Here is a 16,622-nt window from a genome sequence, read left to right as displayed (position 1 = left end):
AGTGGGATAGTCTGGTTCTAGCATGCACCAGTTCTTCCATTTTCTGTGAGAAGCACAGAAGTGGCGATGCTGGGGAGAGGGTTAATGTGTCTGGTGAAAGGGGCTGTTGCTCTGGTGTTATCGGAGGCTGTGATATGCTGTCCTGGCTTCCCTGGCTGTTTTCCAGGAAGTCGTCCTTGGGTGTTGAATCTTCAAGCAGTTCTGATATGTCTGTCTGTGGTGAGCTCTGTGGGCAGGGCTCAGCTGAGATTGTGTCCGTGAGCAGAGGTTGTTGTGGTGGAGTGGTGTTATCATGTCCATTTTGCTGCTGAAGTGAAGTCCCGTGGTCATTCATACTGTGTCCAGGTGTGTGTGTGCCGTTCAGATTGAGTGGATTGGCACACACTGAAGAAGTATGATTGAGGGAGAAGTAGATATTGTCCTTTAACACTCTTGAACCAAGTTTGTTTGGGTGATGGCCATCCCGATGAAACAGTTGTCTCTGACTCCAGAAAAGATTGAAATTGTCAATGAAGTTCACTGCTTTTATATTGCAGGTTTTTTGCAGCCACGTATTAAGCCCAAGTAACCGTGAAAACCGGTTTGTTCCTCTTGCTGGGAGAGGTCCACTGATGAATGTTTGAACTTTCAGTATTTTAAGTGTTTCAAAAAGTTCATGGAAATCCTTCTTAAGGAGTTCTGACTGCTCTTTATGAATATCATTCTTCCCCACAGTCGAATCGATTTGCAGTCTTATGTTTCATCAGAATGTTCTGAAGTTCCCTGTTTACATCAGAAGTTGTTGCTTGTGGAAGGCAGCATGTAGTTGTATCCCTGCTGCTAATGTTTCTGATTATGGAGTCCCCCACTATCAGAGTCCTGGGCTCGGCTGCGCTCTGAGCTGAGTGCCGCTGTCTGCTCGACCTTGAGCGCCAGTTAGCATCAGTGTTAGCTACTGACCCATTCAGTCTGTGTTCGTGTGTGATCACATTCATCACGTTTGGGGATTCCTCATTTACATTCCTTAGTACTTCAAATCTGTTCTCAAGATGTATAGGCGGTGGTAGGAGACCAGAGGAGGAGAAACTGCGGCTTTACAGGCTCAACAACTCTGGCTGAGCTGTGATATAAACTGAACGCTATTGGCTATTTAAAGAAAGGGGAGGAGCTGTTCGGTATGTCCCGCCCTGTCTTTCACCACAAACTGACTTACGTTGTACATGTGTTTGTTCTAGATATTTACACAGATTTATTGTTTATTATGTATGCGTAATTCAGATATGGGTGGCATGGAGAATGATTACATCAAACTTGACATTCTGTCATAACACAGATATATAGTGGGGTTTTCTTTGTCGTAGTTTTTAAATGCTCAGTCTAACTATTTGAATATCAGGTGTTGAATGAGTAACACCTGACCAGTGTCAAAGACTGAATCTTTGAACGTTCACTGATTGTATCTGCATACACATCATACTACAAAGATGGTTACTGAAGTTAGACAATTTTCTGCATTAATGTAAATAATGGTTGGCATATTTATTTTCTTCAAATGTTTAGTTAGTCATTTTAAACCCCAGTTTTTATTTTAAAGGCTCCTACTTTTGTTTTGGAGTCTCCTACAACAGGTTTACATGCATCAAAAGTCCAAAAACATTTTCTCACATTGAACATCACCACATTTTTCAATGATTCTCAAATGGACTGGATGGATGAATCAGTCTCTCTAAATCCCCTTTTAGTGAGCTACTCTGCTCTGATTGGCCAGATGGCAGATGGCCCAGTCTGTTGTGAGTGGTCTTTTAAATATCCATATCTGACTCTATCTCCTGTCAGAAAAAAAACAAACCTAATTTTTTATCTTAAGTTTATTCATATTATGTGACGTGTAGCAGATGTCGTGCTCATATATTCTTGTGACAGCTGTGAAGTCAGTGTACAAAACACAGCACAGAGATTTATACACATCCACAGAGAAACTGGATATTCACTCCTCAGGTGATAAACTTCTGTTTTTGATTGATTTTTTTATTTTATTTTTTTACCACCAACAATAATCAACCGCATAATTGTGTTTATCTGTCCAAGGGTTTTGGGGCAAGTGTAATTGTTTAGAGATACTGAATTAAAAGAGACTGTATATAATTTAATAATGAAGTGCTCTGGTTATTTTAATGTAAACAAAGAATTTTTAGAATTGTAAACTGGATCGTTCAAACTGGATGCATTAAAAAATATTCAAATCTTACTTAAATTCACTGGTTCATTTATGCTTCTCTTTTCCAGTACATCACAGTTGCAGGATATATTGCTGAAGACAAACAGACAAGGAGATGAACAACTACACAGTGAACTTCACCACACCTGAAGCATCTACAAACTCCACAACTGATTCTTTCTGGTTAATTGAAAGTCTGAGAATTTGTGTGTTCAGCATGAATCTCCTGTTTGGTTTTCCTACTCACTCCTATATTATATGGCTCATCGTCACAGGAACGGGAAGTGGAGTCGCATCAGAGTTCTTCATCCTCAATCTCTCTGTTTGTGAGCTTGGTGTCTGTCTGATGACATCGCCCTATTTGAAAACACCCTGGACAGAGCACAGGAACAACTCACAACAACAGCAAAGTGGGCCAGGAGAGTAGGCCTTCAAGTCAATATAGGTAAAACAGTAGCACTGAGCAACCAAGAATATGCCGGTCTGGACATGGCAATACACAATCATCAGCACATAGAGCTAGATGGACAGACCATCGAATGGACCAAGAACTTCAAATATCTTGGCTCCCACATCGCCTCTAGCGAATCCGATGTCAAAATACGAAAAGGCCAAGCATGGGGGGCCTTCTGGAAGATGAAGAACGTGTTTCAGTCACAAAGTCTTCCAATTACACTCAAGATCAACATATTCGAATCTGCGTGTGTCTCAATCCTGCTCTATGGTTGCGAGAGCTGGATCCTTAACAGCAAACTTAGAGACCAACTCAACAGTTTTGCCACCAACTGCAACAGAATCATGCTTGGCATAAAGCGACTGGACAAGAAAAGCAATAAAGTGATTTATGAAAGAGTCGGCCGCAACCCACTCGTTCTTCAAGTACAACAGAGACAGCTAAGATTTGTAGGACACTGCCTAAGAAGAAACATGAGAGCGACTTGATCAATAAGTATGTCTTGTACGCGCCACAACAACGGCATGGCAAAAGTCATCGAGGTAGAGCGCGAAGGCTATACCATCAATATATCGGCGAACTCATCAATAAGAACGTACCAGCAACAGTGAGCGAACTACGAGAAGTTGCCAGCAATCGCAAGGAATGGACAAAATTAGTGACCGACTGTCAACCTACCCTGTTCGCAGCCGATTGATGATGATGATGTCTGTCTGAATTGTTTGTTTTATATAATGTCAGTTTGCTTTCAGAGAATCTCAGGATTACCACTCTTTTTACTAGGCCTATTCCTTACTGGCCGTCCTCTGTTTCAGTGTCTGATCTGTGTTGAGCGTTACCTGGCAGTGGTTCATCCTGTAACCTTTCTGAAGTACAAACCTCTCAGATATAGAGTGATCTGCTGCACTGCAGCCTGGATAACTATTCTTGGCTCCTGCTTCTCTTCCTCCTGCTCTTGTGCACCATGAAATGGTGATATATAATTTAGTTGTTATTTAATCATTTTTAAATAATTGATAAATTAATTGGCTGTTAAATTAAATCATTTTATGCTAAATGTAGTTATTTTTTATTTTATTATACTGGAAAATTATAAATTCAGTTTTTGGAGCTGACATATTGCTTTTCTTTTTCATGTGTAGCCTTAAAGGGCCACAATTGCACACTGACTTATAGTTACAGCTTCATGTGGTGGTTTTGGTTATGTTATATGTTACATCTCATTAAAAGGTTGTAGGTATTTGCATGTAAAATATAGTTAGAGCACACATTCTCAAACGTTTGCACTGAATGATAACATGCTATTGACAACATGCATCTAAAATGCATTTTACGTATAAACGCTAAGTACGGTTATCTGCAAATAATATGCTGATTTTATTACATGTAATCAGTTATATTAATGAAATACGCCATAACATTTGTTTAACAATTTTAAGTTTTTGCCATTAGTCTATTGTTTGTTTATTCAACTCTTTTTATATTGGCTATAACAGTGATTCCAATACAAGAGATGTTTTTTTTTCTTTTCTTTTTTTTTTTATATATTGTTTATACATATATTCTATAGCTACACCTGTACACTGCCTATTACCCAACACTTATCTTAAATGATGCATAAAAAAGTAAAATGTGCAACAGACAGAAGATATGCATATTCCATTTTGGTTTAGAACAATTTTGCTCCATATACATCACTCAAAAAAAAAAAAAAGATTCAGGCCCATCATAGATATGACACATTTAAATTTTGTTCACTTTACTTATATCTAATTAAGAGTAATGCATATTTATATTTAATGAGTCTAACATAAAATATTTAAATAGTGTCATCTATAAAATGTATTTAAGTTTGATCAACTCAATTTAGTTACATTTAGGAAAGAGGAGCTCCTTCTGTCCATAGGCTATACAGTAGGTCTATTTGATATGCCTATCAGACTCAACAGTTTTTGATGGTACATTAAATGTTACTCACAGAATGAATCATAAATAAATGCAAAAAAAAAACAAAAAAAAAAACTTTTACCACTGTAGCAATTCGCAAGTGAACTAAAGCGGTGACAGCAGATCTCAGGTGGTAGTACTCGACTCATTGAACTGAGAGCAGAATCTCTCCGATATGAACAGAGTGCGCTGTAGTGTACAGAGGATTTGAATGACGCTTCTTAGCAGACTGCATAACAACTTACTGGAAGCTTAAGTCATTAGTCTTTATGTATACATAGCCCTCATTTTACCATTGTCTCTTGTCTAGCTTTGTTCCCTGTAACCACTCTTGGTGAGTGTTAGGTTTTGTTCAAGTCCTTGTTTATTTTGTTGATGTTTATTTGAATAAAGCTGCACATGGGTTCTCACTGCAACCTGCCTCAGTGGACTTACGTTACAAGAACTGACTTCTTTTTCAGATAGTAGGCCACAACCACTGATCTATATAATGTCATTCTAGATCAGTGGCCACAACACAATTTCGCTTATGAACACAACACCCATCATATGAGTCTCCTTAAACTTTGATATCGTGCCAATTGCTTCATCTACTGCATCTTTTTACTAGATTTAACATTGTGTCATAAACGTAACACATAAGTTACATTATGATTCCTCTGTAAATGAGTTTCACAATGAAGAGTCTGTGTAAATGTACCTTCTGTGTCTTAGAGGTGTAAAGTGGTTCAGGGGTGCGTTTCCCGTACAACTATATAGCTCGCTGCTTAACTACCATAGCACGATGCATCGTTGGAGAAATCAACTAGCTAGTCACGACTGTTTCCCGAAACCGTACTGTCGCAATTTGGTCGTTCATCCACGTTGGTAATGATGTCACACAGGTGGTGGAGTATCTATGATGGCATCTGAGGACTATTTCTCATCTTTCTCAGTTATTTTGCTTTATTTCCAGATTAAATCATAGTCTCGTTCTCGTTCTCACTCTTCTAAAACGGTGCTTTAAATCTCTTGACAAACTAAAGACGTAATGACATTTGTATGTATTCTAAATAAAAGAGACAGATTGTAATGAATGTCAGCTTGCTTATTTTGCTCAAGACAAGGATTTATTAAGTCCACATGTCATGCAAACAAGAAACTATGTGTCTAACCACAGATCAAAAGCTGTCGTTCCAACCACACAACTTTGCGATGCTGTTTGCGAATGTTCATTAGAATGATGGTTTCGGGAAACACCAACTCGTTGAACTATGCTGATAACGACAGAACTTGCAACCATAGTTGGCTAACGATGCTTTTGGGAAATGCACCCTATAGGTTAATGTTCAGTGTTACAAAGTGATTTATTGTAGGCTACTTTTATAGATTGTTATAAAACACATCATGACCCAGTGTCGCCTTTTCCCTATTGATGGTTGCCACAGAGATTATAGCAATAATCTTGACTTCCTGTCAACACAAATGTCAAAAGCATTTATTCCCTCTCTAACTTTCAAATTCTCAGTCTAAGAATTTGCATTTGAGGTGTTGAATAAGTGGCACCTGTGTTGTTTAGTGTCAGATAAATGAATATGATTTGGGAGGACTGAACACAAATTGTTCCAGTGATAATTTCCTTTTTACAGATTTGAGTGATTGTTGATTTGAACACGTATACTAGCAAAATGTATACACTGAATGTGCGATAAGTCACTGCTTAAAAAGGTCTGCCAAAAGCTTGAAAATAAAATGCAATGTATAACAATAATCCAGTTGCTGTTGGACATTAGGAGCAGTTGATAAATGTTGTGTAAAATGTCAAGTCAAGTCAGTGACATTTAGTGAAATTAAAACACAAGTCTGCAAAATAAAATTTGACAAAAAGTGTTTGCATTTGTGGTTGAAATTAAAATCAAAAAGACGATCTGACGGTCTTTTTGATTATAAATGTTATCTTTTGCATACCTGGTGTTTTATGTGACGTGCAGCAGAACTCATACGCATACGTGGCATCTGAAGTCAGTGTACAAAACACAGCACAGAGATTTATACACTTCCAGAGAGACCGACATTCACTCTTCAGGTGATAAACCCACGTAGGCCTGTCGCGATAGTCAATAAATCAATTAATCGCACGATAAAAAAAAATGAGCTCGATCATTTTTCCGGCCGTGATAATTCCATTTCCTCGTCTCTCTCTCTCTCTACCAAAGAGACTGGATGACCACTCTTGGTTCCTTAGCATATAGGAGTGAACCCTCTTGTCAGTTGCATGGTCTTTGTGAGGGGAGGCGGGGAGGCGGCGCTTGTCAGTCACATGGTCTTTGTATGGGAAAGCGCCGGCGGGACTGCTTGCGCGACTGCCGGTGTTGTGCCGAATTTCGACTCCCTGCCAAATTATTACCCCCCCCTCGTTGAAGTCAGTACCTGATTGCCTAACCCTAACCCCACCCCTAATCCTAACCCCTCCCCCACAACTAACCTAAGGCTACGTTTACACTTGGATGGCTATTTTCATAAACGGACATTTCACCCCTCTTCGTTTTCAAAAATAACATTGTGCACACGAACCTGTGTATATGCTGTCAAGAGCATGCCAAACCTGTAGGTGGCAGTGTAACGAGAAGCTCAAGCCCACCTTAGCCAATCAGAATCCCGAAAATAGTCACATTCTGTGACGTCGCTGCCTAAAACTCAGTTTTTCTCAGTTTACATGCAAACGTGCAAACGAAGATTTTCAAAATCTCCACTCTGGCCGGAGTTTTTAGAAAGAATCGGTTTCATTGGCGAATCCTCCGTTTGCGTGTAAACGAAGGGCGCAAACGAAGGGAAATGTCTCCGTTTTTCAAAATAACTATGTACGTGTAAATGGGGCCTAAACCTACCAATACTAGGGGGGTAATAATTTGGCGGGGGTAGAAATTCGGCACGACACTGGGAGAGAGAGCCCGATCTCATGAAAATGCGTATCTATACCACTAATGTTATTTCTCGTGCCATTTATACGCCATAAATAGTTTTTGCGTGCATATGATACGCACTTTATGGCGTGTAATACACACGCACTCCTCACCCCTAATCCTAACCAAGCATTTTCAGTGCGTAGCATATACACGCAATAAAGTGCGTCTCCGTCTTCCCGACAGTATACAATCACTCGGGCATTTAGTCGACAAAGTAACAGGAGGACAGTGCAAAATGGTGTGATATGGCCTGTTGAGGCTTTTTTTTTATTTGTTTACAAAGGTCCTAACTGGCAGTTTTGCCTGTTATGGAATGTATCACTATTTATGCCTAATGTCTAAAGCCTAATGTTTAATATTTTTTAAAGTGCAATTTTGTTTACATCAATTTTATTTATTAACAGACATTTATTTTGGATATTTAAAATGTTTTCCGTTTTCAATGTTTAATATTCTTTAGAAATAAAAGTTTATAGATCGTTGAAAAGGTGTACCTGCATTATAATGCCATTATCATTATATTAGATGAAAATGGTCTCAGAACGACAATATTATCGTTTATCGCAATAATTTCTTGGACAATTTATCGTCCAGCAAAATTTGTTATCGTGACAGGCCTAAACCCACGTTTTTTTGTCAATACATGTTTTTACAATTAACAAGCATAAACATTCCTACTGTGTTGATTCAGTTTTGTTGTAGGGCAAGTTCAATTTCATTCAGTATTTCACTGAAAATAATTAATTTATTTAAAATACATTCAAGTGAAACAAGAAAAGTAAGTGGTAAGAATAGAAAGAGGTTGTTTTTGTAGGCTATAAATAGCTACTGCCTTTGTATAACCATTTTTTGCAGATTTAACAATGATTTGCTCTGGTTCTTTGAGTTTAAATTGGAAATTTGTAGACTTACAGATTGGTAGTGAACTTAATTTACACTTCTCTCTTCCCATAAATCATAGTTACATTATTATGTTTTGTCGGCTGCTGAACTGAGGAAGACAAACACAGAGGAGATGAATAACTTTAGAGTGAACTTCACCACAACTGAAACATCTACAAACTGCACAACTCAGTCTTTTGAGTTAATGGACAGTCTGCACATCTGTGGATACACCATTGCTTTGTTGTTTGGTCTTCCAACACACGCTCATCATCACAGCAACAGAACGTGGAGTCGCATCAGAGTTCTTCAACCTCAATCTCTCTGTTTGTGAGCTTGGTATCTGTCTGGCTAGTTTGATCGGAGCACTGTCATTTTGTTTTTTTAGTCTCTTAACATTAGAATTCTTTTTACTAGGATTTGTCATCACTGGCCGTCCTCTGTTTCAGTGTCTGATCTGTGTTGAGCGTTACCTCGCAGTGGTTCATCCTGTAACCTTTCTGAAGTACAAACCTCTCAGATATAGAGTGATCTGCTGCACTGCAGCCTGGATAACTGTTCTTGGCTCCTGTTTTCTGTCCCTGTTATTTTCTGACAACTTAAAATTTACATTGTTCTTGTCGGGGCAGTTCTTCATCTTCTTCTCCATTCAGTTGTTTTGTGTTGTGGCTGTTCTCAGAGTGCTGAAGCAGTCAGGACCAGGAGAGAGAAGGAGAGAGAAGGAAAACTTCATGAAGAGAAGAGCATTTAATCTCATTCTAATAACTACTGTGAGCATGACTATTATGCATGTCCCATATGTACAGGTAGGAGTTGTTACCATTCTGAAGAAACTGATTATTAAGGCACTTTGGTCCATTGGTTTGATTTGTTATGTGCTGTCTGGTTTTGTTCAGCCTGTTCTTTATCTGCACCGGGCTGTAAAACTCCCTCTTTCTTCGAAATAATAGAGTGTTTGATTCTACCAGAATGGGCAAGTTAAAGCAGATTAATGATGCCTCCAAATATTTATTTAGCTGTGTCCAAGAATTAACACAGCTTTTTGTGTTTTAAATGTAACATGCTAAGTGTGTAATACATTGTGATTCCTCTGTAAACACTTTAGTCTCACATTAAGTTGTTTTTAAATATACAGTACATTTTTGTGGAACATGTGCTATGTAGGCTATCCAATATTTTCAACGTGTTGATTCTTTTTATTTTTATTCATGGATTTTTTTTTTAAACAGCAGTGTGTTGGAGTAGGCAGGGATTGATTGGGGATGGTATAAAAATGATTTTAAACAAGTATGTTTAGTTAAAACAAAAGCATTTAGGCTATTGTTAAAAAAACCTGATGTCCATGTTTTAGTGTTACAAACTAGACTAAACTCTTACAAATTCAGAACATCTTCAAACTCCGTTAAATGAAAGTTAGAGACACAAAGTTGTAGACATTAAAGGAAACAATTCTAATCGCGTGTATATAACGTTTAAGTCAGCGAAAGGACATTAAAATCAGTAGATGGAAATCATGCGAGAGTTGCGCGGCGCTCCATAAACAGCACAGTTTTCACTTGAATGTATATGAACCCAATTTCTACTGAATATTACATTACCACATTGTGTGAGCTGCTGAACTGATAAGAATAAGTCAGAGGAGATGAATAACTTTACAGTGAACTTCACCACATCTACAAACTCCACAACTCATTACACTGGGCTAATGGACAGTCTGGAAATCTGTGTGTACAGCATCAATTTGTTTTTTAGTCTTATAATACACTCCTATGGTTTTATGGCTCATCGTCACAGGAACAGAAAGTGGAGTTGCATCAGAGTTCTTCATCCTCAATCTCTCTGTTTGTGAGCTTGGTATCTGTCTGAATGGTTTGATCTTTAGACCCTCAGTTTGGTTTCCAAGTCTCAGAACATATCAGGACACACACACACACACACACACACACACACACACACACACACACACACACACACATATAGCCTATATATTATTATTATTATTTTTTTTTTTTGTACTTACCATCACTGGCCGTCCTCTGTTTCAGTGTCTGATCTGTGTTGAGCGTTACCTGGCAGTGGTTCATCCTGTAACCTTTCTGAAGTACAAACCTCAGAGTGATCTGCTGCACTGCTATAGACCTTATGCACCAGAGAAACGAGGGCGCCACCATTTTTAGAATATTGTCTTTTAACTTCCGTTTTTGCGGTCGCTCTGTATATTTCTATGGCATGCTGTCCATGAGTAATTAGCTTTTGAAGTGGATTTACTTAATGTAAATTAACGAAAGTTATCATGAGGATTGTAATGTTTAAAGCTGTTCTTAACAAATGTCAGTAGACCGGGAAGATTTTAAAACGAGCCGTTCATTCATAAATACGCAAGATCGCTGTGAAAATACAGACCGGAAGTCAAAAGACAACGAGCGCAGCGCTGAAAAGGGGCGGGGCTACATACGGTCTATTTGGATATTCTTGACTTGTGTTTGGTCTGCATTATAATTTTACACTTCAGTTTCGCATTAAAAGCTCTGTCTAAATGTATGTACATACTGTAACAAATCCACTGACAGGTAGTTTACCTTTATGAGAATTTACATGAATGTATACTGATCAAATTAGGAACATTTTTACATTAAGCTTTCAGGTTAATATGTATGTTTGTATTATGGTTATAATTTAAAAGTATGGCCATTTTATCACATATTTAAGAAGTAAATAAAAAGCATGACTAAACTCTATGCAAAAGTGAAGATGTTCAGGGCAATGTGAAAAATATAAATAATACATTAAATTATTTAAATAGGGCCTACACATATAAGAACACAACACCTCAAATACATACTAAAAATGTAAACATAAGCTCTCTGTTAATGTGCATATTAATCGCGCATACATTTATTCTGTGGGACTTTTTGTGTCTGTATGTCAGCAGCGTTTGAAATCGCTGCCTGTAATTATTCTTGAGAAAACTATAAGTTTTGTCCATTTGAAAAAGCTGTCAGTCAAATGCGCATTAAACACAGTAATCATCTCAAATAGTCATATATTATTTTCTTCTTGAACTATTTTTATTTCTGATGAACTTGAGCATTTTTAACTTGTGGAATTTGTGAATGTAAGATTACGAGAGCACACAGATTCAACTAAAATAATGATGTGCAAGGATAGATCATCTGTAGCATTCCATAAAAAATAGGAATTGTTCATTTTAATTTCATGGTGACTTCAATGTTGTTTTTGGTTGCCACTGTCATTGTGGTTTGTGCATTAAAAGATGAAATATGCTCATCCATATCAAACTATTTAACATGTTCAAGGGCATGATTAATAAAATATGTCTTTACTGTTTTTAATAAACCCTTTGAATATTTGTTTTTTTTTCTCAGTATATATGGTTTACCAGGTGACCGTCTATATTGTGTGTGGGACGGGCAGGTTTTGTCGATGACCCAGTGTCACCTTTCCCTTATGGAGGCTTTCCATTGAGAATGTTGCATTAAACTTGACATCCTATCATAACACAGATGATTAAAGAGTTTGTTCTCTCCTTTTCAAATGCTTGGTATAAAGATATGCATATTTGGTGTTGATTGAGTGGCAGGTGTGCTGGCCAGTGTCAGAAATATGGATCATTTCTTTAAAGATTTATGGACTATTTGAATTTCTACTGTATATATAAAAAACACATTAATTTTGCTGGCGTGAGTCTCAGTTTTTCTGTGAAGGTCAGCTTGTAAAATGTGGCTTGGTGCACAATTTTAAAGTCAAATCAACTCGGTAAAGTTAAACAAAATAATATACACACAAGACTTTGTCTCAAATTAAATTTGAGACAAAAGGTGTCAACCAAACACAATTTAGTGTTCTTCCTTCTAAAAAAAAAAAATATTAAAAAAATCACTGAGCTTCAACTGGGATCCTTTCCTGGGAACTCAGAAGGCCTTGGATTCAGTGCTAGAATGGGGACAGGAATTTACATTAAAAAAGTTAAAGTTATTGCCGGATAATAAGTATTCTGATGAGGCCACCATACTTACTTTTACTTCATTAGTTCATTGCCATTGCATTGTTTCCTGCCTATGGCTCCAACACCTACTTATTCAATTTGGGACACAGGGAACAAGTTATGTCCAGGAGTAAAACAACAAAAAAACATGAACTTTCTTTTATTTCTCATGCTCTTCAATTGTTTTATAAATTATATATTTGATGCATTTCAGGGTGTGCTGCCAAAAGGAAAAGGAAATGTTATCCTTTTTTGTGCTGCAATATCCTGCTATTTTAAACTTAAAATAAAACTGAGAACTAGAAAAAAAAAAAACTTCTGTTGATTTATGTTTGTAAGTAAATGTCAATAAAATATTGCAAGCTTTCGATTTATTTTCTGTTTAAATGTTTACTCAGACGGTCTGTTTTTTTCTCTCTCTCTCAATCATTTTATAATTTCAATATATTTGCATACCTGGTGTTTCATGTGACGTGTAGCAGATGTCGTGCTCATATATTCTTGTGACAGCTGTGAAGTCAGTGTACAAAACACAGCACAGAGATTTATACACATCCACAGAGAAACTGGACATTCACTCTTCAGGTGATAAACTCAATTTTTTTATCAGTTTCGTGGTTTAAGCCACAACAATATGGATTTTTTTTTGCTGTTTTTCAATATTGTCAAAGGGCATGTTTTATTTAGCAATTTTAGCTTAGCTCTGTTTAAATTGGAAACTTTCTTGAAATACATATTGGTTCATTTATACTTCTCCTTTTTCCTCTTTTTCATATGTTCTGTGGGTTACTGAACTGAGAAGACAAACAGAGGAAATGAATAACTCTACAATGAACTTCACCACAACTGAAGCATCAAACTGCACAATGCATTCAATTGGTCTAATGTACTCTCTGGAAATCTGTGCGTACAGCATCAATGTCTTATTTTGTCTTCCTACATACTCTTATATTATATGGCTCATCATCACAGGAAGAGGAAGTGGAGTTGCATCGGAGTTCTTCATCCTCAATCTCTCTGTTTGTGAGCTTGGTATCTGTCTGAATGGTGTGGTTTTTGTATTGTCAGTGTGGTTTAAAACTCTTTCAAGTTTTGAACTATTTTTACTAGGCCTATCCCTTACTGGCCGTCCTCTGTTTCAGTGTCTGATCTGTGTTGAGCGTTACCTGGCAGTGGTTCATCCTGTAACCTTTCTGAAGTACAAACCTCTCAGATATAGAATGATCTGCTGCACTGCGGCCTGGATAACTATTCTTGTCTCCTGCCTCTGTTCCTTATTTATTGACCAAACAAAAAATGGACTATTACATACACATTTTATCTCGCTGCAGTTCCTCCTCTTCCTCTGCATCCAGTTGTTTTGTCTTGTGGCTGTTCTCAGAGCTCTGAAGCAGTCAGGACCAGGAGAGAGAAGAAGAGAGAGAGAGGAGGAAAACCACATGAAGAGAAGAGCGTTTCAAATCATTCTAATAACTACTGTGAGCATGACTATCGCATATGTCCCATTTGCAACAACAGGATTCATTACCATTCTAACAAACCACAATATTTATGAACTTTGGAACACAGGTTTGATCTGTTATATACTGGCTGGTTTTGTTCAGCCTGCTCTTTATCTGCACCGCACTGGGAAACTCTCCTGCTCTTGTGCACCATGAAATGGTGATATATAATTTAGTTGTTATTTAATCATTTTAAATAATTTATAAATTAATTGGCTGTTAAATTAAATCATTTTATGCTAAACGTAGTTATTTTTTATTTGATTATACTGGAAAATTATAAATTCAGTTTTTGGAGCTGATATATTGCTTTTCTTTTTCCTGTCTAGGCTTAAAGGGCCACAATTGCACACTGACTTATAGTTACAGCTTCATGTGGTGGTTTTGGTTATATTATATGTGCAAGTCATTGATCTCATTAAAAAGTTGTAGGTATTTGCATGTAAAATATAGTTAGAGCACACATTCTCAAACGTTTGCATTGAATGATAACATGCTATTGACAACATGCATCTAAAATGCATTTTACGTATAAACGCTAAGTACGGTTATCTGCAAATAATATGCTGATTTTATTACATGTAATCAGTTATATTAATGAAATACGCCATAACATTTGTTTAACAATTTTAAGCTTTTGCCATTAGTCTATTGTTTGTTTATTCATGTCATGATTCTGCCTTCTTGTCTCTGATTTTCCCTGGTCTTGAGGCAGGATCATGACAGGCCCATGTTTTATGTGTAAGCACATGGCCATTTGTTTTGGCTGTGTGCTTGCATTGTCTCGTCACGTAACCCCGCCCCCTTGTTACCCTTGTTTAGTCATTATTAATCATCTGTGTCACCTGTTGTCATCATTAGTTTCTCCCTATTTAATCCCCTTGTGTTTGCTGTCCTGTGCTGGTTCATTGCCAATCTTTATGTGAAGATTCATTCGTGAGTAACCTGTTGAGAAGTCTTGTGAAGTGTTTGATCCTGTCTTAGCTGTTAGTTTATTGTTCAGTTTTCTGTCAGTCTTAGTCTAGTCTTGTTAGTCAATCCTGTCTTGTTTTGCCCCCTCGTGGGTTTTGTTTTCCCTGTTATTTGTAAAGAATAAACCTTGTTTCCTGCAAACCGTCTGCAATTGGGTTCATCCTTGCACCACCATGACAATTCAACTCCTTTTATATTGGCTATAACAGTGATTCCAATACAATTTATGGAGATGTTTTTTTTTTTTTTATATATATATATTGTTTATACATATATTCTATAGCTACACCTGTACACTGCCTATTACCCAACACCTATCTTAAATGATGCATAAAAAAAGTAAAATGTGCAACAGACAGAAGATATGCATATTCCATTTTGGTTTAGAACAATATTGCTCCATATACATCACTCAAAAAAAAAAAAAAAAAAGATTCAGGCCCGTCATAGACACATTTAAATTTTGTTCACTTTACTTATATCTAATTAAGAGTAATGCATATTTATATTTAATGAGTCTAACATATAATATTTAAATAGTGTCATCTATAAAATGTATTTAAGTTTGATCAACTCAATTTAGTTACATTTAGGTCTATAGGTCTATTTGATATGCCTATCAGACTCAACAGCTTTTGATGGTACATTAAATGTTACTCACAGAATGAATCATAAATAAATGCAAAAAAACAAAAAAAAACTTTTACCATTGTAGCAATTCGCAAGTGAACTAAAGCGGTGACAGCAGTTCCCTTTCGAAAAGGAACTCCCACTGCGTTGAATGACGCTAGGGGAACCGCCTCAGCATGACCAATGACTGAAGTACCTGTAAAAACCCGCCAATCATATTGGCCCGCGTCAGCCATGACGTCATGCTCTGACGCACCCGGGAAGTATAAAGGGAGCGCTCAGAGAATATGTCATCCTCTTTTCGTCTTCAGGGACTGATTAACTGAGTACTGGTGAATTTGAAGATGGATAAACCTGCAGCAAAAACATTTAGGAAGTGTGTCAACCCGTGTGGGAGATGTCTCACACCTGGTGACTTGCACGACCTATGTGTTTGGTGTTTCAGTGAAGAGCACACGCGCTCTGCTCTCGAAGAAAAGGGGGCGGGGTGCACGCATTGCGAGAGTCTTCCTTTAAGGACTCTTCGTTCTCGTCTGTCCCTCTTCTCGAGGGAAGAGGGACAGTCTTCTTTGCCCCGCGGTTCGGGTCCCTCTCGTGCCGAGGCCAAGAGAAGGCTCAGATCGTGGGGGTCGCAAAGAGACCTCGCTGACGAGTTTGAGAGAGGAGTGAATCTCTCTCGATCGTCAGCGCGAGACGAGGATGAGCTGCTCTAGCCAGGACGAGCAGGATGAGCGTGAGGCGGGCAAAGATGTGGAGATGATAAATGAGTCTGCCCAGCCCTCCTGCCCCACTACTGTTAGGCTTGATTTGCGTTAGAGAAGAAGCTGCTCGTGGAAGGCTCGACGAGCGCTTCCTCTCTGGCCACACCCCATCAGTTCCTGGGAGCCTTTCATTCCTTCCTGACCTCCATTCTGAGGTCGTGAAGGCATGGAAGAACCCGTATTCTTCGCGGGATGCGGGAGCGGGAGCGGGATGCGGGAGCACGGGTATGTGTCGATGCCTCCTGTTGAGGTTTCCTTCGCGAACTATCCCGCGCAGGGGGAGGCATCGACACTAAGAGCTCCAACCCTGCCATCCAAACCTCTTC

At 38.1% G+C, this 16,622-nt stretch overlaps 1 protein-coding gene across 1 annotated transcript; it reads left to right on the top strand.

Annotated features, from left to right (window-relative positions):
• Positions 1-2,686: 2,686 nt before the first annotated feature.
• LOC307167851 (uncharacterized protein) lies at positions 2,687-16,351 on the top strand (the record flags this gene model as incomplete). Its single annotated transcript, XM_079887155.1, has 3 exons — positions 2,687-2,858; positions 8,705-9,195; positions 16,223-16,351. 3 exons carry the CDS (start codon positions 2,687-2,689, stop codon positions 16,349-16,351), a joined length of 792 nt encoding a protein of 263 aa, XP_079743281.1.
• Positions 16,352-16,622: the final 271 nt, after the last annotated feature.

The sequence above is a fragment of the Squalius cephalus genome (assembly GCF_949319135.1).
Source record: "Squalius cephalus genome assembly, chromosome: 11".
Taxonomy (NCBI): domain Eukaryota; kingdom Metazoa; phylum Chordata; class Actinopteri; order Cypriniformes; family Leuciscidae; genus Squalius; species Squalius cephalus.
Note: the sequence above shows the minus strand (reverse complement) of the source record. Positions and strands in the feature narration are given on the sequence as shown.